This window comes from Ahaetulla prasina, chromosome 1 (genome assembly GCF_028640845.1).
Source record: "Ahaetulla prasina isolate Xishuangbanna chromosome 1, ASM2864084v1, whole genome shotgun sequence".
In the NCBI taxonomy this organism is placed as follows: Eukaryota; Metazoa; Chordata; class Lepidosauria; order Squamata; family Colubridae; genus Ahaetulla; species Ahaetulla prasina.
The window spans coordinates 196,515,474-196,537,672 of NC_080539.1; the positions used below are offsets into that span (position 1 = coordinate 196,515,474).

Consider the following 22,199-nt stretch of genomic DNA (forward strand, 5'->3'; position numbering starts at 1 on the left):
GAAGATGTTGAAGAGTACTGGGCCTAAAACAGAGCCTTGGGGTACTCCACTGCATACTTCCCTCCATGTGGATGTAGTTCCATCTACATGTTGAGTGCGGTTGGTCAGCCAGTTACAAATCCATCTGGTGGTGGTGCTGTCTAACCCACATTTTTCTACTTTATCTAGTAGTAGGTTATGGTCTACTTTATCAAATGCTTTACTGAAGTCCAAGTAAATTATATTGACAGCATTCCTCTGGTCCACTAATTTTGTCACTTTGTCAAAGAATGCAATAAGATTCGTCCGGCATGATCTGTTTTTGACAAACCCATGTTGGCTTTTGGTTATTACTTTGTTTGCTTCTAGGTGTTGGGTGATTCGTTGCTTGATTATCTTTTCCAGAATCTTCCCCAGTATTGAGGTTAGGCTGATAGGTCTGTAGTTTCCTGGATCTGTTTTTTTCCCCCTTTTTTGAAGATGGGAACTACATCAGCTCTCTTCCAGTCCTCTGGCAGTTCCCCTGTGCTCCAGGATCTTTGAAAGATATAGTTCAGTGGTTTTGAGATTTCGTCTGCCAGTTCCTTCAGAACCCTGGGGTGTATTTCATCAGGTCCTGGTGATTTGAACTCGTCTAGGGTAGATAGGTGTTCACTTACCATTTCCCCCCCTATTTTAACTTGTGTTCATAATCTGTTTTTTGTGGTGCTGTTTTTGATAGGTTGGATTGTTTTTTCCTTTTGTGTAAAGACAGACGCAAAAAATGAGTTAAGTAGATCTGCTTTCTCCCTGTTGCTTGTCACCTTCTTGCCACTGTCTCCCAGCAATAGGCCAATTGTTTCCTTGACTTTTTTCTTGTTTTTAACATGTTGGAAGAAGCTTTTTTTGTTATTTTTTACTTTTGTCGCTAGCCTTTGTTCATTGTGAGCCTTAGCTTTTCTCATTTCATCTTTACAGGCTCGGGCTATTTGCTGATATTCTGCTTTAGTTATTTGCCCCTCTTTCCACTTTTTATACTTGTCCTTTTTGTCTTTCATTTTGTCAGATAGTTCTTTATGCATCCATGCTGGTTTCTTTTGAGATCTATTATTTTTCTTCCTCATTGATATTGTGCTAGACTGGGCTTTTATAATCTCACTTTTCAAAATTTCCCAAGCTTCTTGAGTTGTTTTCCCCTTGAGGATTCTCATCCATGGAATCCTTTTCAAGCTCTCTCTGAGTTTATTGAAATTAGCTATTTTAGGCTGCAAGACCATTATCTGACTGGGTCAAAATATATCTTGAAAAATTAGAGGATCATCTAGTGTCTTTTAATTCTCTTTTGTTTAACCACCTAATTGCTTTAGAAATTTGCACTACAGATGGTCCTTAACTTACAACCATTCATTTAGTGACCATTTGAAGTTACAACAGCACTGAAAAAACGACTTATACCTGTTTTCACACTTACAGCTGTGGCAGCATCCTTGCAGTCGCGTGATCAAAGTTCAGACAACTGGCATGTATTTATGACAGTTGCACTGCCCCTGGGTCATGTGATCACCATTTATAACTTTCCCATCTGGCTTCTGACAAGCAAAGTGAATGGGAGAAGTCAGACTCACTTCATAACTGAATGATTCATTTAACAACTGCTCAATAAAAGGTTATAAAATGGAGCAAAACTCACTTAACAGCTGTCTTGCTTAGCAATAGAAACTCTACAAGTATACTACCTGTATAGTAATAACTGCAGCAACATAAAACAAGACTGCACATCTACATAAAACCACTATTTGGTTAGATTTGTATCTCTTATTGGCAGTCATGATTTCTACTGTCCCTGGGGTAGTTTCAATGTTGGATGCTTTATCCTACCACAATGCCTTCTTCTCTCCAGCCCATAGTGAAATTTTGGCTCATACTTACTAACACATCTCAATAACAACTTACTCAGAGAGGGACAAATCTCTGCCCTTCAAATGACTTTCTTAAATGGCACCAAGAGGACCACAATTTCCTGTTAATTTAATTTTTTTTAATGATCTTATTTTTATGGTGTTGTAAGCCATACCATTCCTTTGCTCTACCAATAGTAATTATTCCTTTCCCCCCAAGCCATGCATTCAAAATACAGTTGTAGGAATGGTAGAAACAAATCAAATTGTCATAATAAAAGAATGCTTGTAATTCACCTGTGAAGGATCCCAATATTTGGTGTCTAAATTTAGAATTCAGCCATTAATACTCCATTGTTGCCAGGAAAATAAAGCAGTCAGGAAATGGAATAAAAATTCAGAGATTCTAAATTCTAACAGATTCTAACAGTAAAAGAATTCTCTTTTACTGTTGTTACTGTCCTGTTTTAATAATAATAAAAAATTATAGCAGCAGATTGTATTCTTCATTATTAAGTGAGAAAGTTATCCCTATGGAACCACTGGTTGAATATGAATACAAACTGATGATTCTGCTGCTAAAAGCCTGCCCTGCTCCCAAAAAAGGGTCTGATTTTGAACAACAGTGAAAGAACAAGGAATGAGATTATGGCTGTTCCTTTGAGCACTGTTGCCATAATCTAGCTGGTTGGTTGCCAGCACCTGCTCTACTGAGGTCAGATCATCTGCAGATGGGTAGAATTGACTAAGCAGCCAAAGTTTTGATAGGTGCTTCCGATCACTGAAGCTACACACACCTCCAGTGAGAATCTGGCAACTTCTACAGTTAGACCTAGAGAGAAGTGCTTCCCATTCAACCCAGGTCTGATACCAATTTCTGGATTTGAAATTTGTCTGCCCAGATTCAGGTAGTCCTTGACCTACAGCCATTCATTCAGTGACTGTTCAAAGTCACAATGGCACTGAAAAAAGGTACATGACCATTTTTCACACTTACAACTGCTGCAGCATCCCCATGGACACATGATCAAAATTTGGATGCTTGGCAACTGACTCATTTAAGTCGGTTGCAGTGTTCCCAGGTCATTTGATCACTTTTTGCAACTTTCTGACAAGTAAAGTCAATGGGGAAGCAAGATTCACTTAACAACTGTGCTACTAATTGTAACAATTGCAGCGATTCACTTAACATCCTAAAACTCACTTAACAACTGTCTTGCTTAGCAACAGAAATTTTGGCCTCAATTGTGGTTGTAAGTCGAGGACTACTTGTAGTTTCTTTCTTCCCAGGATTCCTCTTGGTCTTCATCCAGCCTGTCACTACCTTCTAAGCCCTGATTCCAAGAGTTTCACCTTCTCTCCTGGTTCAAATGAAAGTGAGAATGAGAGTTGCATATCTTCAGCTTTATTGTTGATCTCTCCCAGTAGTGTCCTATCTGGAAACAGTATGAAGACTCCATAGTCTTCTGCATTGGGCTAATCAGACATTCCCCAGCGCTATTGGACAATGGTCCTTTAGAGGTGGAATAAATACAATAGAAGAGTCCAGTTCTCAGCTCAAGAGTGCTAGGCCATTCTTCCTTTTATATGATGGATGCTTGCTGCCCTTATCTACTGCACACGCTAAAGTTAGTATCAAACTCATGTGTGCTTGCCCTGTTGACCAGCAAAGGAGAAGAAACAAATTTAGTTTCTTTCAGAGCCCTCACCTCTCTCAACTTTACATGAGCAGGGCAGGCAGGTTAATAAATAGCATTGCAGACCCTGTCATTTCTAGTTTGGTCTTTAGATGTTCACAGCACACTGCTCTCCGTATTCTTGATACTCAAAATAATTGTTTTAGAAGCGGAAATCTATAAATACCATTGTTTGCATCAAGTTAACCTGCTGAGCAATCTTTTTATACAATGCAAATTACATCCATGCTAAGGAGCAGTGGAATCCTCAGGAGCATATCAAAACCAGGTGAAATTGACAAGAATTCTGTTCTTTCCCTTTTCAGACCATTTCAAGCATTTAGAAAAAAATAGTTAAAGTGGAGTGTGTGTGTGTGTGTGTGTGTGTGTGTGTGTGTTTCCTTTAAAAGATTCAGTCCAGGAGATGTAAAGAGCAGGAGAATTCACTAACACTGGGCCAGGATAAACATGCCCTGGCTAGAATATCAAAGTTGTGGTGGCACAGTGGTTAGAGTGCAGTAGTGCAGGCTACTTCTGCTGACTGCTAGTTGCCTGCAATTTGGCAGTTTGAATCTCACCAGGCTCAAGGTTGACTCAGCCTTCCATCTTTCTAAGGTGGGTAAAATAGGACCCATATTTTTGGGGCAATATGCTGACTCTGTAAATCACTTAGAGAGGGCTGTAAAGCACTGTAAAGCAGTATATAAGTCTAAGTACTATTGCTATTGCTATCAGTGAAGGAAGAGGTGGAACTACACAGAAGGATTCCTTAAAATTGCTTCATTTCCAATCAAGTTTATAGACAGAAGACAAATAGCTGAAGGAAAAGCACTACATCTTCCTCCCAGTTAGGTATCATTTGGTGTGATCATCCCTTTCAGAATTTCCATCTTTAATACATCCAAATTAGTAGTATATAACAATGTGATTAAAAGGTGAAAAATACAATTAAAATTAGGATGCAAATCATAACTTCTACTACACAACTTAAAGGAAAAATATATTTAAAGGTCACTTAAGGTTGAGATATGGCTGGAAAAATGGTAATATTGCTATACTCAAAGGCAAGAATGAGAGAATGATTGACCATTGGGAAGATGGTTGCATCTTATGATTTGGTATTAACTGTAAAGTGAGATCCTTTCTCTGCAGAAGAATTGGATAGCTAACTAGATAAACAGATAGATGAAATTTAAATCTTTATATCCTCAGGAGTTCCCTAGAGAAAGATCATCCATCTGAATTCACTATGGGGCTGGAACTAAAAAGAGTGTTATTGATTATATTTTTGTCTCTGGTAACCTACTTGCTTTTATAAACTGCTTTGAGGTTATTCCCCAATGTAATAATGGCCACGTCCCAGTTTTCTTATGTTTACCTTTTTTTTTTTTTGCCAAACAATCTTTATCAGTCACAGATTCTTCAAGTGGAAAGATTTTGCTGCAATCAATGGCCCCTCAGTTGGACATGGTTTCAATTATTTTAAGCAACTGGCTCAAATAGAAGCACAGTTGTGATGCAACTCGCCATATTTGAGCTTCACATTTCTTCCCAATGTGGTAATCGGCATGAGAATTTCTGCCGGGAGGAAAAACGCACGGGTGAAGCTTTGGACATTTTAAATGCTTTTTGGAGAATCTAAAGAACCTTGATTAATCCTGCTACTAATTTATTTATTAGATTTATATTGCTGCCTATTCACCCATGGTGACTCAAGGCGGTTTACAAAATATAAAAAACCATGTTTAAAAAACAGTAAAACTCATAAAAAATCAAATTAATATAATAAAATCACCCCTGACCCCCACCTCCCGCCCCAGCAACATGCAATTCTTGTTTTTGTGGGCTCTAAAACACAAGCTATATTCCATTGCAATTCTCAGTGAGAATTTTCCAGGAGGCTGGAGGAAAAAAAATTCCTTCAGGAGGACTACCAATTTTCTTTAAGGCTTGGCTGAAAGGCCTTTTTAAATGTTATCAGAAAAGTTATCAGAATAGAAACCTAATAAATGAAAAAGTAACAGAAATAGTGATATCTGCAACCTTATAATAAAGTAAGAAAAAGAATAAGAAAATCTGGATTCAGGACAGACAAAATGAAATTTTAATTGAATGCATTGTTCAACTGTTTATCTAGATGTGAATTAAACTACAGCAGAATTTATTAGTTATACTTATTGCCATTTTTAAAAATACCAATACAGTTTTTTGAACATTAGGCCCAGTGTACTTATATGTTGATTATATTGTACACACTCAGAGCCCCCTCCCCCCTTGAGGGAGATGGGCAATCAAGAAGCATGAAATATGAATGAATGAATGAATGAATGAATGAATGAATGAATAAAATGCCAGCTTTGATGCATTGACTCAAGACATTCTGGCCTCCATTAATAAAATCACAATCTTAAGTCTAAAAAAATGTTTTCATTTTGAACCTGGAATGGGCCAGATTGGTATTTTAGTTGTAGGAATGGTTCCCTTATAAATTATATCTTTGGATATGATAATTTTAAGTGGTGTGGCGGAAACAAATACCTTGGAAAAACTTAATGATTATAACTCACATTTCTTGGGGGCAAAAGCCATTCTGGGAAGACGTGGACAATTTGCTTCATATATGTATCCTGTTGGTTATTAACATTGGTTTACCTTCCTTGAAGCAGAATTTTCAAATCGGGAAATTATGGCCTGAATTGGAATATTATCTAATTGATATTGTCTGATATATAACAGTTGCAGACAATTTTATTGCTAGGTTAGACTCAGATGATGACATCTTAGAGATATTAGAGCTGTGTACCTAATTCAGAAGAAGTTATGCTCTCCCTGACTCACTGTTCAAAGGGCAAGAAGCCAAGCTTTGCAGAACTCTAACTCATAAACCTAATAGCCTACAATTTTATATTCTTAAATGGCTCCCTTGAGAAAGAGCATCCAGCTGAATTCACTGGGACTAAAAGGAGAATTAGTTTTTTATATTTTTTCCCCTCTCTGATAACGTACTTTAAACCTACTATGATGTTATTCTTCACTTTATTTTGAGCATTTCCCATTTAAAATCTATTGACCAACAGTCTCATGCTGAGTTTTTATTTGTTTTTAATAAATTAGTTACAGGTTCTTCAGCTGGGAAGATTCCATTGTGATAAAGCTGTGTTGAACAAAACAATAAAAGGACAATTTTAAATGCAGAGCAGTTCCAGCACATGCATCTGTCTCTTATATCAGAATCATTATAACTTAATATAAGAATTGCAAACATTATTATTTCCCCCAAATAATGACTGCCATAAGTAATATGCTTTATTCTAACCATCTAAACTATGGTTAGATTTAGATTTATAAACAACATAAGAACCACATGATTATATTCATTTTTCAAAAAGTGTTGAAATAAGAAACAAATGCTACCAATCAGTTAATATACTTTTATTCACCCCCCATTTGTATTTTAGTTCTACCCGCTTCCAATCACAAGATGCTCAGCAGTTTCCAATAATAAAAATAAAATATCTCCATTAAATGTTTTTGTATATAATTTTTTATTAATTTTTTTATTACAATAGTAAAAGCCAATACATACTAAACTTACAAGAGATTAGAATAGAAAGAATAAAAAGTGAAAGGAAAAAGAAATGAGAGAAAAAAGAATATGATAAAGAGGTAGAAAAGAAATATATAAAAAAGTGACTTACAACGTTTATCACATTTGGACAATTTCAATAATACTTTACCCCCCATTATAAACAGACATCTCTTCATCTCAAATTCAGTATTTTTATCTGTAAGCAAGCCCATGGAATTTTTCAATCCTTGTGGTCAGCATAAAGTCCAGAAAGGGTTGCCAGAATTTTGCAAAAAAAAAAAAAAAAAGGTCTTATTTTAACCTTGATAAAAAACCCCACAACTTTATATTCTTTCCTTCTACTTCTAACAGTCTTAATCTTTAATTCATTCAAATATTGTCATTGGATTTGATCTCACTTCAGCTCCTTATTCCATCAGTCTTCTTCCAGGATTTAACAAGCCTTTTTTGCAGAGCCAATAAGAATACCTTTTCCGGGTCATTCTCTTGGTTTGTCATTTGATTTTCCCTGTAATTTTTAAAACTGCAGTCACTTTTGGTACGTTCTCTGTCTTGTCAGATAAAATTTGCTCATTAACATCTTTTGAACATAGCATGTCCATAGAATTAGATAGCATTATTGAAAATGCTGATATTGTAACTAACTGCTGACTCCATTCTTAAAAAAAACTCCTTTAATATTTTCATTGTTTTGATGTTTTGTATTATTTTGTAAGCACTAATATTAACCAACACGAAAATAAGTCTTGTATTTTTCCTTCTGCTTAGAATCTTTAAATCCCTCTAATGTCATTTCTAAAATCATAAAGCCTTTATTATGACATACAATAACCAAGATAAATCTGATTCTTATGAGAAGCTGTTAATTTTATATAGTTAATTCCAAAATCATACAGTAAAAGTCAGCATTCCAAATTTATCTATTTATAACTTTATTGAGTAAAAATCTTACTTAACTTTTTTGCTGCTTATTTCAAATACTTTTAAATTCTTAAGCTTATAAATATTTTTTTCTTTTGTTCAGAGTTGAAGATAAACTCACCAACTTTTCAGACTTGTTGTTCCAAAGGTCTCTAATAGCTTTAAGATAGTTAATAGGCAATTTCTGAAAGTAATTTGAAAGTGAGGCTTACAAATTTAGCGTCTTTTAAAAGGCATTTTGTTGTAAGCAGGATATCAATAGCAATAGCAATAGCACTTAAGACTTCTATACAGTGCTTAACAGCACTTTCTGGGCAATTACAATATCAGTATATTGCCAGAGGTGGGATTAATTTACCTTCCCTACTGGTTCGCAAATGTGAGAGCTCTGTGCATGTGCACGGCCTTCTGTACATGCTCTTTGTTCGTGCACTATGTCCAAGCGGGTGGGTGGAGCCTCCTGCAGTCGCCACTACTGGCTCGCCTGAACCGGACAGAACCGGCTGAATCCCACCACTGCATATTGCCCCCAACTATCTAGGTCCTCATTACTGACCTTGGAAGGATGAAAAGCTGAGTCAACCTTGAGCCCATCAATACTGAACTCCAGGCTGTAGGAAGAGTTAGCCTGCAGTATTGCATTTTAACCACAGAGCCACCAGGGGTCAAGATGGTTGATCCCTTTGTCTCCTAGTACTTAAACCCGCCCTGTGATCTTCTCAGTCATCTGCAGCATATATGGGCAAACTCCAATTTTCTCCTTGTCTGGAGAGTTATTGAAGAGCTAATATACTCATCAGTTTCTCAGTCTTTGCTGCAACCATGAGCTTCACGTTCACAGAGATATCTTCATGTTGCCATATCTCCCTCAGAAGTCTCAAACTAAAATATCCCCAATAGATTTTAAAAAATACAAAAACCAAAACCAAATATAGCACCATAAAATCATAAGAAAATCATTCAATTTGTGTATCATCAGTCAGTACAGGAAATTTGAAATAACTTTGTTTTCAGAAGTCACCAGAAGGCCAAATTGGGGCTAGACTAATTTAGATAGGAACTCGTTTTTTGCACAAGTGTTATCATAAAAAAGCAGTGCCTGCAAGGCTTTATACTTTCTACATTGCAAAAAATGGAATCACCAATCTTCCTAGCCAGTCTCCAACTACCTAGGAAAGAATAGTCATGAGCCCAAGAGGACACATACGTTGAAGACATTAGGGACAGTGTCATCCATCAAATGATAACATTAGAGCTGTCAATCAGCAAAAAAAAAACCCAAAACAAACAGCTATATCTTACAGAATAGAAAATAACAGAGTTAGAATGGACCTTGGACCTAGTTCAAGGTCTTCCCCAAGCAGGAGACCCCATATTATTGGTATTCTGGACAAATGGTTGTCCAATCCCTTCTTAAAAACCTCCAATGACGGAGCACCCACAACTTCTGGCAGCAAGCCTTTCCACTGATTAACTGCTCTCACTGTTAGGACATTTCTCCTTTGCTCTAAGTTGGATCTCTATTTGATAAGCTTCCATCTGTTATTTCTTGTCTTGGCCTCAGGTGCTTTGGAAAATAGATGGTCCCCCTCTTCTTTATGACAGCCTTTCAAAATACTGGAAGATTGCTATCATGTCTTTCTCTTAGATTAAACATACCAAGTTCCCACAAGTGTTCATCATATATTTTAGCCTCCAGACTCATTATCCTTGTTGCTCTTCTCTGCACTCTTTCCAGAGTCTCAACATCTTTTTTGTATCATGATGACCAGAACTGGATGCAGTATTCCAAGTGTGATCTTACCAAGACAGTATATAGCAGTAGTAACACTCCACATGATCTTGATAATGTTACTCTGTTGATGCAGCCTAGGACTGCATTGGCTTTTTTTGGCAGCTGCAGAACACTGCTGGCTCATATTTAAGTGATGGCCCACTAGATTCCTAGGTCCCTAGTTACTATGGTTGAGCCAAGTACCACCTCCTCTGCACCTGTGCATTTGGTTTTTCTTGCCTAAAACCTTACTTCTGTGTGACTTGAATTTTGTTCAATAGGGCCCAGTGTTCTTGTCTGTCAAAATCTTTCTGTTAGTCTATCTTCTGAAGTATTGTCTAGACCTGATCTTCTGTTCTGGTAAACAACTAGCAACAGCATCTGTTAAAGCCTTAGTCTTCTCTCAGTCTTTACTGCTCATTTCACTTCTACCTCCTGAGCTCCCAGTCTGGCTTGATCCAAGCTGATACATCAATCTTTGTCTTCATGAAACTAAATCTGGGGCCACTCCAACAACAACAACAACAACAACAACATTCTACGGCTGTAATCTTCTCACTTTCCCACTTTGCCTCACTTAAAAACCTTCAACAATTCCACCAAGAAAGCAACCATAGCTAAACACTATCTAAAGAGAGAGTGAGAAAGAATGAGAGAGCACAGGATATAAGAAGTATATGGAACAAGCTTATTAACGGTACTAAGTACCGTTAATAACACACAAAATCATCTATTTAACACACAAAACCATCTATTGCAATATCCTTCCTGTAAAAGACTACTTCAGCTTCAATCGCAAAAAATAGATTCAAGCTTAATTTCAGCCGCTTCAAACTTGATTGCAGAAAATATGACTTCTGTAACAGAGTTGTTAATGCTTGGAACTCATTACCTGACTCCATAGTCTCTACTCAAAATCCCAAAATCTTCAACCAAAAACTGTCTACTATTGACCTCACCCCATTCCTAAGAGGACTATAAGGGATGTGCATAAGAGCACAAAAGTGCCTACCGTTCCTGTCCTATTGTTCCCTTCATTATATCAAATTAATATAGCTGATGCATATTCTTTATTTATTTATTTATTTATTTATTCAAATTTTTATACCGCCCTATCTCCCGAAGGACTCAGGGCGGTTTACAGCCCGATAAAATACAAATATAATACAAGATAAAAACACTGATTAAAAAACTTATTTGAAAAGGCCAAAATTTAAAAATACAATTAAGACAATAAAACCCCCTAAAATTAAATTTAAAACTTAAAATCCTAGTCCAGTCCTGCACAAATAAATAGATGTGTTTTAAGCTCGCGGCGGAAGGTTCGAAGGTCAGGAAGTTGACGAAGTCCTGGGGGAAGTTCATTCCAGAGGGTGGGAGCCCCCACAGAGAAGGCCCTTCCCCTGGGTGTCGTCAGTCGGCACTGCCTGGCAGACGGCACCCTAAGGAGTCCCTCCCTGTGAGAGCGCACAGGTCGGTGGGAGGCAATCGGTGGCAGCAGACGGTCCCGTACGTAACCCGGCCCTAAGCCATGGAGCACTTTGAAGATAGTTACCAAAACCTTGAAGCGCACCCGGAAGGCCACAGGCAGCCAGTGCAGTCTGCGCAGGAGAGGTATCACATGGGAGCCACGAGGGGCTCCCTCTATCACCCGTGCAGCCGCATTCTGGACTAACTGGAGCCTCCGGGTGCTCCTCAAGGGAAGCCCCATGTAGAGAGCATTGCAGTAATCCAGGCGAGATGTCACGAGAGCATGAGTGACCGTGCATAGGGCATCCCGGTCCAGGAAGGGGCGCAACTGGTGAACCAGGCGAACCTGGTAAAAAGCTCTCCTGGAGACAGCCGCCAAATGGTCTTCAAAGGACAGCCGTGCATCCAGGAGAACACCCAAGTTGCGCACCCTTTCCATTGGGGCCAATGACTCGCCCCCAACAGTCAGCCGCACTTGCAGCCGACTGTACCGGGGTGCCAGCATCCACAGCCACTCTGTCTTGGAGGGATTGAGCATGAGCCTGTTTCTCCCCATCCAGACCCGTACGGCCTCCAGGCACCGGGACAGCACTTCGACAGCTTCGTTGGGGTGGCCCGGTGTGGAAAAGTACAAGTGAGTATCATCAGCATACAGTTGGTAACTCACACCGAAACCACTGATGATCTCACCCAGCGGCTTCATATAGATGTTGAACAGGAGGGGTGAGGGAATCGACCCTAATCGACTTTAATTATATATATATATATATATATTTTCTTCATGATATGTTTTTTTATGACAATGTTTATGTATCCTGTTGTGACAAAATGAAATTAAAAAAAAAGTAAACTGAAAAATTAATAGATTGCTGGGTTATCCTATGAGAGTGAGTGGGGAGGGAGAAATTGTTAGCTCCTAGTTTCCCTTGGAGCTGCAATCATACTTGGATATAACCCACAAGACAGAATGAGAGACTACCAATACAGGGTGAATTAAATCACTGCTAAGGACCTTTCCTCATCTTAACTAAGCAATTACATCTATGTGCCCAGCATAGGGATAAGACAGCTCTCTGCAATTCACTGCTTTCCCTCCTGAACTTTATTTCAAATCTCTGATGGATGCAACTATCTAGGGCTTTAAGAATCTCATTAGGGTTGGTTGCACGATAGGTCAAAAAAAGGCCCATCAAAAGGTTATCATCTCCCTAACTCAAAACAAGTATTTTTTGTCAGTCCCCAAGGATACTCTACACACTCATGAAAAGGCATTGCTGCTTTATTAAATACAATAAAGGTGACCACATCAGATCTGAAGCTCTTTGGCATGCTTTGGATCTCAATGCCACATGCCTCTACTGTAATTCTATTAAGATGGAAAACAGTATATTGTAACTTTTCAAACCCAAATAATTCCCAAATGAAGGCTAGTCAAGCCAGGGATATTCTGCTCTAAAGAATTTTGCCCTTAAAAACCCAGGAAGTTTTTCAGCTGGTGGAAAATGTTAGTGAAGAATTTTTCCACATTTCTCTTATTGTACTTATGTTCCTCCCCAAGGGCCTACATAATGTGGCTGCTTGATGTTTTGTAAAATTTCTAGAGCCAGAAGGAGATATGTATAATTCTTTTTTTTTGGGGGGGGGGTTAAATTTACCAAACCTATAGAAGGAATACATATTGAAAAGCTTCCAGACTACATTCAGAAATGATTACAGAATTATTTTTTTAAAAGGATAACTGTAAGGAGAGACTAATTTACATTTAATAAAGCAGTTTATTTTCGGATGTCGGGATGAAAGTTTTATTATGATGGTCCATCAGTGGTACTCAGACTGAGGTCCACCAGGTAATCTGCCGCAGCTGCCCTTTGTTCACGAGTGATCAAGAGCCTCCATTCAGTAGACCAGTTCCCAACACATATCCTGACAGTCTGAATTCACAGTTAGATAGCTGCTGAACCCCAGTATGTATCTATAGAAAAAGTGGTTGCCCTCCAAATATTAAAAACATGGCTTTTACAGAATGGGTTTTCTTATGATTCTCCAAGGTCCGATCTTCCAAGAAGCATTTTTAAAAATGTTCTACAGGATTGCATTTAGAATGATATGGTATTCTTATTTTATTTATTTATTTATTTATTCGATTTTTATACCGCCCTTCTCCCGAAGGACTCAGGGCAGTGTACAGCCAAATAAAAGCGCAATATATACATTAAAACAAGACTAAAACAAAACATATTACAAAGTGGCCAAAAATTTAAAAAATTTAAAACATTTAAAATAGCTTAAAAACCCTAAAATATAAATAACCCCAGATTAAAATTTAATTAGGCCAGTCCCGCTTGAATAAATAGATGTGTTTTCAGCTCACGGCGAAAAGTCCGAAGAGCAGGCACTTGACGTAAACCAGGGGGAAGTTTGTTCCAAAGCGTAGGAGCTCCCACAGAGAAGGCCCTGCCCCTGGGGGCCGCCAGCCGACATTGTCTGGCGGACGGCACCCTGAGAAGGCCCTCTCTGTGAGAGCGTACGGGTCGGTGGGAGGCATAGGGTAACAGCAGGCGGTCCTGTAAGTACCCGGGCCCTAAGCCATGGAGCGCTTTAAAGGTGGTAACCAAAATCTTAAAGCGCACCCGAAAGACCACAGGAAGCCAGTGCAAACTGCGCAGGATTGGTGTTACATGGGAGCAACGGGTTGCTCCCACTATTACCCGCGCAGCTGCATTTTGGACTAGCTGCAGCCTCCGGGTGCACTTCAAGGGCAGCCCCATGTAGAGAGCATTGCAATAATCCAAACGGGAAGTGACAAGAGCATGAGTGACCGTGCATAAGGCATCCCGGTCAAGGATGGGGCGCAACTGGCGAACCAAGCGTACTTGGTAAAAAGCCCTCTTGGAGACGGCCGCCAAGTGATCGTCAAACGACAGCCGCCCATCCAAGAGGACGCCCAAGTTGCGCACCCTTTCCATTGGGGCCAATAACTCGCCCCCCACAGTCAGCTGCGGCTGCAGCTGACTGTACCGGGGTGCCGGCATCCACAGCCACTCCATCTTGGAGGGATTGAGCTTGAGTCTGTTTCTCCCCATCCAGACCCATACAGGTTCCAGACACCGGGGATAGCACTTCGACAGCTTCGTTGGGGTGGTCCGGGGTGGAGAAGTACAGCTGTGTATCGTCAGCATACAGATGGTAACTCACCCCGAAACCACTAATGACCTCACCCAGCGGCTTCATGTAGATGTTGAACAGGAGCGGCGAGAGAATCGACCCCTGAGGCACCCCACAAGTAAGGCGCCTCGCGGTCGACCTCTGCCCCCCTGTCAACACCGTCTGCGACCGGTCGGAGAGATAGGAGGAGAACCACTGATAAACGGTGCCTCCCACTCCCAAGCTCTCCAACCGGTGCAGCAAGATACCATGGTCGATGGTATCAAAGGCCGCTGAGAGATCTAATAGGACCAGGGCAGAGGAGCAACCCCTATCCCTGGCCCTCCAGAGGTCATCCACCAATGCGACCAAAGCTGTCTCCATACTTGATTCTGGACTTGATTCCACATATGTTACAGTACACAGTTCTGTAACCTCAAATTAACATTAGCTTGTTGATGCTCTGTACATACTCTTACAAGTACCAGGGAATACTAAGTTAGTACTTCATCAATGTAATATGTAAAGTCCCTCCTCTCAATATACATCACTTTACATTTACTTAAGTTAACTTAAATTTACTATTTGCCATTTAGTTGACCATTTAGATCATTTAAAGCTATTCTAAAACTATCCTAAAACTCTTTGCAATCACTTTTGTGAAACTGACCAGCTCATTGCTAATCCCTTAGTCAAAATCATTTATAAACAAATTTAAATCTTCGAAAGAATCAACGTCTTCCTCTTTCTATTGAAACAAATGCCCTTTTATTACTATCCTTTTCTTTTTTATTATTTAGCCACTTAACAATCTATAAAAGGATACATCCTCTTAACCCTCTTAAGGGGCATGCATAAGAGCACCAACGTACCTACCATTCCTGTCCTAATGTTCCCTTTGATTGTATCCAATTTTATATAGTTATTACATACATATGATTATATTTATGCTTATATATCGTATAGTTATTTCATGCTTATGCTTATATATACTGTTGTGACAAATAAAATAAATAAAATAAAAATAAAAACCCCTGGCTGCTAAGTTTAGACAATAACTCTTGATGAGGAACTTTGGCAAAGTCTTTTGCAAAATCTAAACATACCTATACTTATATCCTCAGCAACAACACAATACATATGTTTGGTAACATTCTCCCCAAACTTTTCAAGGATAGTGAAGCAGGATTTACCTTTGACTTACCTCTCTATGGAGTAAAAATGGAATTAAGGAGTGGTTTTGAAAATGTGTTTTACAGGGATTTATTGTACCATTTCAGATTGATTTCAGCATATTCCAAAGGCTAGCAAATTGTTTAGATATGATTTTAGTGACCAGTTTCCTGAATCAGATGCAGAGGCTATAGCAAATAATACAGCATGCTTGGATCTTAATCCACAAGCCACAGAATATGGCCCTTTAAAGTCCAACCATACCTGAGGTTCTCTTATATCACAAAATAATAGAATTTAGAATAGAATTTTTTTTTTATTGGCCAAGTGTGATTGGACACACAAGGAATTTGTCTTGGTGCATATGCTCTCAGTGTACATAAAATAAAAGATACGTTCATCAAGGTACAACATTTACAACACAATTGATGATCAATATATCAATATAAATCATAAGGATTGCCAGCAACAAGTTATAGTCATACAGTCATAAGTGGAAAGAGATTGGTGATGGGAACTATGAAACGATTAATAGTAGTGCAGATTCAGTAAATAGTCTGACAGTGTTGAGGGAATTATTTGTTTAGCAGAGTGATGGCCTTCGGGAAAAAACTGTTCTTGTGTCTAGTTGTTCTGGTGTGCAGTGCTCTATAGCGTCGTTTTGAGGGTAGGAGTTGAAACAGTTTATGTCCAGGATGTGAGGGATCTGTGACTTTGTCTTACATCTTGATAGTAGATGTGGATTTGGAGATGATCCACAACACATGTGCCCTTGCTCTAAAGTTAATTAGTCAAAGATAGGGGCTATTTCAGATTCAAAAATGCTGTATCTTATCCTTGGCATAACAAGTATCTATTCACTATTGCAGATACTGTTCCCCACTAATGGAATTGATGACGCCGACCAACATCTTCCATTGGCATGTTATCTGCCATGTTATTTTCACCAAGTATGTGTCATATGAAGGCACTTTATGCTCTACTGTGCCTCATGTGTTACTGCTAAAAAGTCATAAGTAATTCTGATGAGTAAATTATCTGTTTATCTATCTACACTTCACAAAACAAAAGGGATAGAATAACTGGTTAAAATAATATTTAAGCCTTCCCCTTTAAGGAGATGAATGCATCATAAAGCAGATTCTAGCATTCCTTGCAGCAGCGTATCCATTCCTTCATTTCCGAATAGCTGCGCGTATCAGCATGATAGTGATGCTTTTGCAAAGAAGGTTTGACAACAATAGAGAGTCCCTCGCCTGCTAAATAAGAAGTGACAACTCCATTTGAAAGCTGTCCCTGGATGTGTTTTATGTGCAGAAATTAACTGTGACAGTTCAAATCAAAACAGAGCTTTCATTTCACTTGGGAGGTAAATGGACAGTAGAATAGGTTGCTTTAAATGCTATGGTCTAGCACAATTAATATTGTGAAATTTTAGTTTGGGTAGGCTGCTCATTGTGGTTCTAAATTGAAGGTCAGTGATGGGAAACAATTATTCTCCCTGATAGCTGCACTAGAAAAGAGCAAACCAAAAGATAATTAGGAAAAGGGAAAAAAAATCACGATTATGCTGAAGTATCTTCATAATTATTTTAACTAAATGTTATTCTCTGGGTACATATCTATGTGCAATTCTAGGATTATCAGCTGCTTCTCAAATAGTTGTTTGCAATAAAATAGTACTGACTTAGAATAATTAAGAGCAATTGTACCTGCCAGAGCATGGACAGCCAGTAATAGCTTAGGCTCAGCATTAACCATTGGCTTTGGGGTATACATGCCATGTCAGTTATTTATTGTACTATATTTTCTCAGATTTGGCAAGGAATTGTAAGAGAAATTATAATTCTTAAATCCCCTTTATTGCCTATTGTACATATGTATATATGTGTGTGTATTTGTCCTGTACTTGTATTTTATACTATTTCAAAATTTATATTATCCAGATTGCTAATTTTAATTTATTCTCTCTTTGTTGCATATGTGTAGCATAAGCAAACCCTTTACTATATTTTAGTTTAATATTGTCTTTTAGACATTTTTTGTCTAGATATACTTATTTTAACTATTCTGACGCAATCAATTTAATTTAAATTTAATTTAATTTTGGATACTTTGAATATTTAAATACAAATTCTGTGCTGGCTAATGATTGCAATGAAGTTAGGTATTAAGTACTATAATATAGAAATGAATATATGATTAAGAAATTTTTAACTTCAGACCATAGGAAGTGGAAACTCTTAGTCAGAATAAACAAAACTGAATTAAATATACCAGCAGAATATTTAGAATATTAAAAAAAGGTGCAAAAATACGTTGAACAAAATTTAACATGACATAATATCTATGGTACTGTATAATACTTGACCTAATACTGGGAAAGATTCCCTTTCCGTTTTCAGCCCATATTATAAAAAAAATAATAATAATTCATCCTTTCCCTGATTACTTTTGCCCTATCTCCTAGTATAGCAGTAATACAATGGACATGAAAATGTTGTCCGAGGAATTCTCTATGGTCTGGAAGAATTACTAATCTGTTGTTTTGCAAATGTTCTAGTGTTGCAAAAATCTTACAGGGTATTATAGAAGATGTGAAATGACATCTTAGGTCATTCCTAAGAAATAGAGCCTCATGGCCTTATTTTTATCTTATCTCATTAAAACATTCTGAAAGTGTTTGACTACTTTCTACACTGTTGAAAATCAGCAGAGGAACTGCAAGGCTATTCTACTTACTTGGTGCATGGTTCTTTGAGTGCTGCCTCTTTCCACATCTTTTTTAAAAATGCAACTAGCCAAGAGTCCCAAGCCATTGCAGAAGATGCTTCAAATGAATGCCAGCATGCACTAGAGCTTGAAATGAGATGGCAAACTTGTGGCCACTGGTTCTGCTGGACTCCTACAGTCTGATCCCTGACCTCTTTCCTTATCCCTAGTCCATCTTTGGACATAAGGAAAGCTAGAATTCCAGCTTATGCCATGATTTGTTTTAAGGAGTCAGTTGTCTAGAAATTGCAAAGCCCTGAAAGTGTAATTAAAACTCTAGCTGAAGAGAATGGCTCTTATATATCCTACCTAATAGGAAATTCCCTTCCTTTCTTGGAGGAAAGGTCTGTATTCCTTCTCGTTTATCTTCATGTTACATTCTATGAGTAGTCTACAGCCCCCACTCTAAGACTCTTTCTGAAACTATAGCTCCGTGATGGCGAACCTATGGCACATGTGCCACAGGTGGCACACATAGCCATATCAATGGGCATGTGAGCTCAGCTCCGGGGCGCATGTGTGCGCTGGCTAATTGATTTTCGGGCCTTCTGGGCCCACCAGAAATAGGGAAACAGGCTGTTTCCTGCCTCCGGAAGGCCTGGGTAGTGGTGGGGAAGGCCCATTTTACACTTTCACCTGGCTCCAGAACCTCTCTATGAGTCTGGGGAGGGCAAAAATAGCCTTCCCCACCCACCCCAGGCCCTCTGGAGGCCAGAAATGGCCCATTTACCAATTTCCAGTTGGATAGGAAGTGATGTTTTTGAGCATCTCTAGGAGTCTCTGGAGGCTGGGGACAGCAAAAAACATCACTTCCTGTCCAACCAAAAGTTGGTAAATGGGCCATTTCTGGCCTCTGGAGGGCCTCGGGGTGGGGTGTGTGTGAGGGAGGCTGTTTTTGCCCTCCCCAGACCCAAAGAGAGGCTCTGGAGCTCTGGAGCCAAGTGAGCGAGAAAACGGGCCTACCGGCCATCACGTGCCAGGAGCGGGTGGTGGTGGTTGCGCGGGGCACATAGAATTATGGGTGTGGCCACATGCATGCACAACCCCCTCCCATCCCCCTGGCATGCGATGACAAAAAGGTTAGCCATCACTGCTCTAGCTCTTCGGTAGCAATTATCCATTGGCTGCATCTTGGCTGCCGAAAACTGGATGGTTGCTAGATGGCAGCCAAGAAATCCAATAGTGGCCAAAAGGTTGAATCAAAGGATGTTGACAGCAACTCTAATACTGACACATATTTTTTTTAAAGTTTGAGCAGTCAATGGTACAATGGGAAAGAGAAGAGAATGAAAACAAGTGCATGCAATAACTAAAGAGTTGCTTGTGCCAATTGATGGAGGCTTTTTATGTGACATTAGATGGGAATGGAATTTCATGGCTCTTAGGTTGGTGTAAGTGAAATGTGTAAGTCCTGCAGTGTGGCGCAGGCCTCTTCCAAAGCATGCAATCAGATTACGCTGTGGGAGCAGCAAGATGTAAGGTGGGAGGGTTTATCCCAGCTATGGGGCAGAAGGAGAGTATGTCAATGCAGCTGTGTAGATGAAGCTGAAGGTGATCTAGGTAGCCCTCCTGATTGCCACAATTTACTAGTTCATGGTAACACAGACCAAATACTTCGTGCAGCTGGAAGTTGCAATACACAAAAAACAATAAAGAACGAAAGTCTTGTCTGCATACCTGCATGCAAATCCGCCTGGTCATAAAGCTGCATCATGCTTCCCAATTTTGTTTATTGTCATCTCTATACTTTCAATCAGGATTCTGTCAAATATTGTATCTTCCGAGGCATACTTGTTTTTGCATTCATTTCTCTACCTATCCCTTTTTACAGGGGAAAAGCAGTGGCACTCTTCCAGCGTCCGACACAGATATAGTCATCTTAATTAAACAAGTTCTATTTAAAGCATGAGATAAATGAATGATGGAGGTGAGGGGAGTTAAACCAGTTTATAATACCATTTCTTTAGTCACGATGTTTATATTTTCAGCCTTACCATTCTGCAATTTTCTCACAGCAATTCCTCATATTTTCCCCTTGGACACGAACATTTTTGATATTTTAATTCTATTCTTTGAAAAAAAAATCTATTCAATACTTTCACTATTCTTTCATTTTCATCACAAACTATTTTCTCATTTTTATTCTTACTATTCATTTTGCTGAAGGCTTCTTTTTAAAAACCTTTCTACTTACGCTATTCCAAGGTGATTTTTTTTAGTTGCATCACCCACCCCCACATTTTCTTCACTTCTTAATCTTAACAATGTCTTTACAACTATCTTTCCCTTTGCTCACTTCCATGTTTCATTCTATGTGAACTATCTTTAGTCTCTCTGCCCTTTTCTCTATTCAAGCATGATTCTCTTCTCTTCTCTGTCAATTCTTCAGTAACCCTTCGTTTCATGTAGAATCAATGCAATATCTTTTATTTTAGTCCAATATTTATAAACTGTTCGAAGGCAGTTGAATAAAAAAACAATTTTAATCAAAAGCAAAGAAAATACAACATAAGATTCATAAATATTCAACAGTGCTATTGTCAGATGACTATCTGCAATCTCACCATGAATTGTAGTGTGGAGGAAATAAAATTGGTTTAAGGGCCTTCCAGTGTAGTATGTCCCATTACGTGGGAACCACATATAATGCCTAGCTCTCTTTTACTTCACAAGGAGAATGGACACTTAGCAAATCCACTCTTCTTTTGACAGAATCATGTGTCGGAAGGCATTTCCTGATATAGTTCTATGCCATGCCATATAGGACACAATTAGAATTTTGAATTAAGTCCAGAAGCCAACAAGTGCAGAGAACTCAGAATATATGCTATTCCGCTTGCATCATCTTTTCTGGGGAAATATTTAAAAACTATTTTCAAATCTGAGGGCCTCAAATCTTTCTCCATATTTGTTGATATCACATTGTTGCCACTTTAACTGCCTCTTTAGCTGCTATCAGCTTTAAAGTGTCCAATAGGCATTTCATCTGCGTTTCCTATTTGTCAACTGGTCCACTGCCTGCTATTCCGATTGTTCTGCTGCAGTTAGTACCTGAAGATATTCTTTATCTGAGAATGATTCAGTCATTCCACCAACCCATTTATAAAACAATTCAATACAATCTTTCTTCCTTTAACCTCATTTGTCTCTATTAAAATTCTTACATTATTTCTCTTGAACAGACATATCTTAGCCGTTCATTTCCTGTGATTTTTTTTGTCTTAAAACCATCTTTTTTTTTGCCTTGCTATTTTTTTTTTGTTGCTGTTCTTGATTGAGGAATCTTTGCTTACTCTTTCTTGCTTGTTGAATATGTTGAATATTTGTGCCTAGTCACCATACATCTTTCTTATGACCTAGGGCTTTCATCTTCCACTTCTATTATGATAGCCATTTGGAGTTCTTTCACTCTAAAATTGGAGGGTTTTTTCCTCCTGCTTCAGTTCTTACAAAGTAGCAATAGCACTTAGATTTATACACTGCTTTACAGTGCTTTATAGCCCTCTCTAAGTGGTTTAGAGAGTCAGCCTATTGCTCCCAACAATTTGGGTGCTCATTTTACCCACCTTGGAAGGATGGAGGGCTGAGTCAACCTTGAGCCTGGTGAGATTTGAACTGCCAAACTGCAGTTGAGTGAGTCAGCAGAAGTAGCCTGCACTTTAACTACTGTGCCACTGCGGCACAACGTATCTCATCTCTTCTGCATTAGGTAAGCATACAGGGCTTGTATGCTTGAATTGCACTGCTCTATCCCAAAAGGTCATGGGGAATGCCCAGTCCTTGCCTCCATTTTTTCTCTCCCTCCTGCAAAAGTTTGGCAAGTT

The 22,199-nt window shown here is 38.8% G+C and overlaps 1 protein-coding gene across 3 annotated transcripts in view; it reads right to left on the reverse strand.

The window, feature by feature from the left end:
• The window catches only part of PARD3B (par-3 family cell polarity regulator beta), a 603,755-nt gene that overhangs the window by 108,591 nt on the left and 472,965 nt on the right, over positions 1-22,199 (reverse strand). Inside the window, exon 21 of one of the 3 annotated variants that reach the window (XM_058186683.1) lies at positions 7,043-7,629. The exons of the other annotated variants lie outside the window; for them this stretch is intronic. Coding sequence (XP_058042666.1) covers positions 7,521-7,629 — 109 coding nt within the window. The 3' untranslated portion in view covers positions 7,043-7,520. Of the gene's footprint in view, positions 1-7,042; positions 7,630-22,199 lie in introns of those variants that run through there. 3 annotated transcript variants of the gene reach the window in all.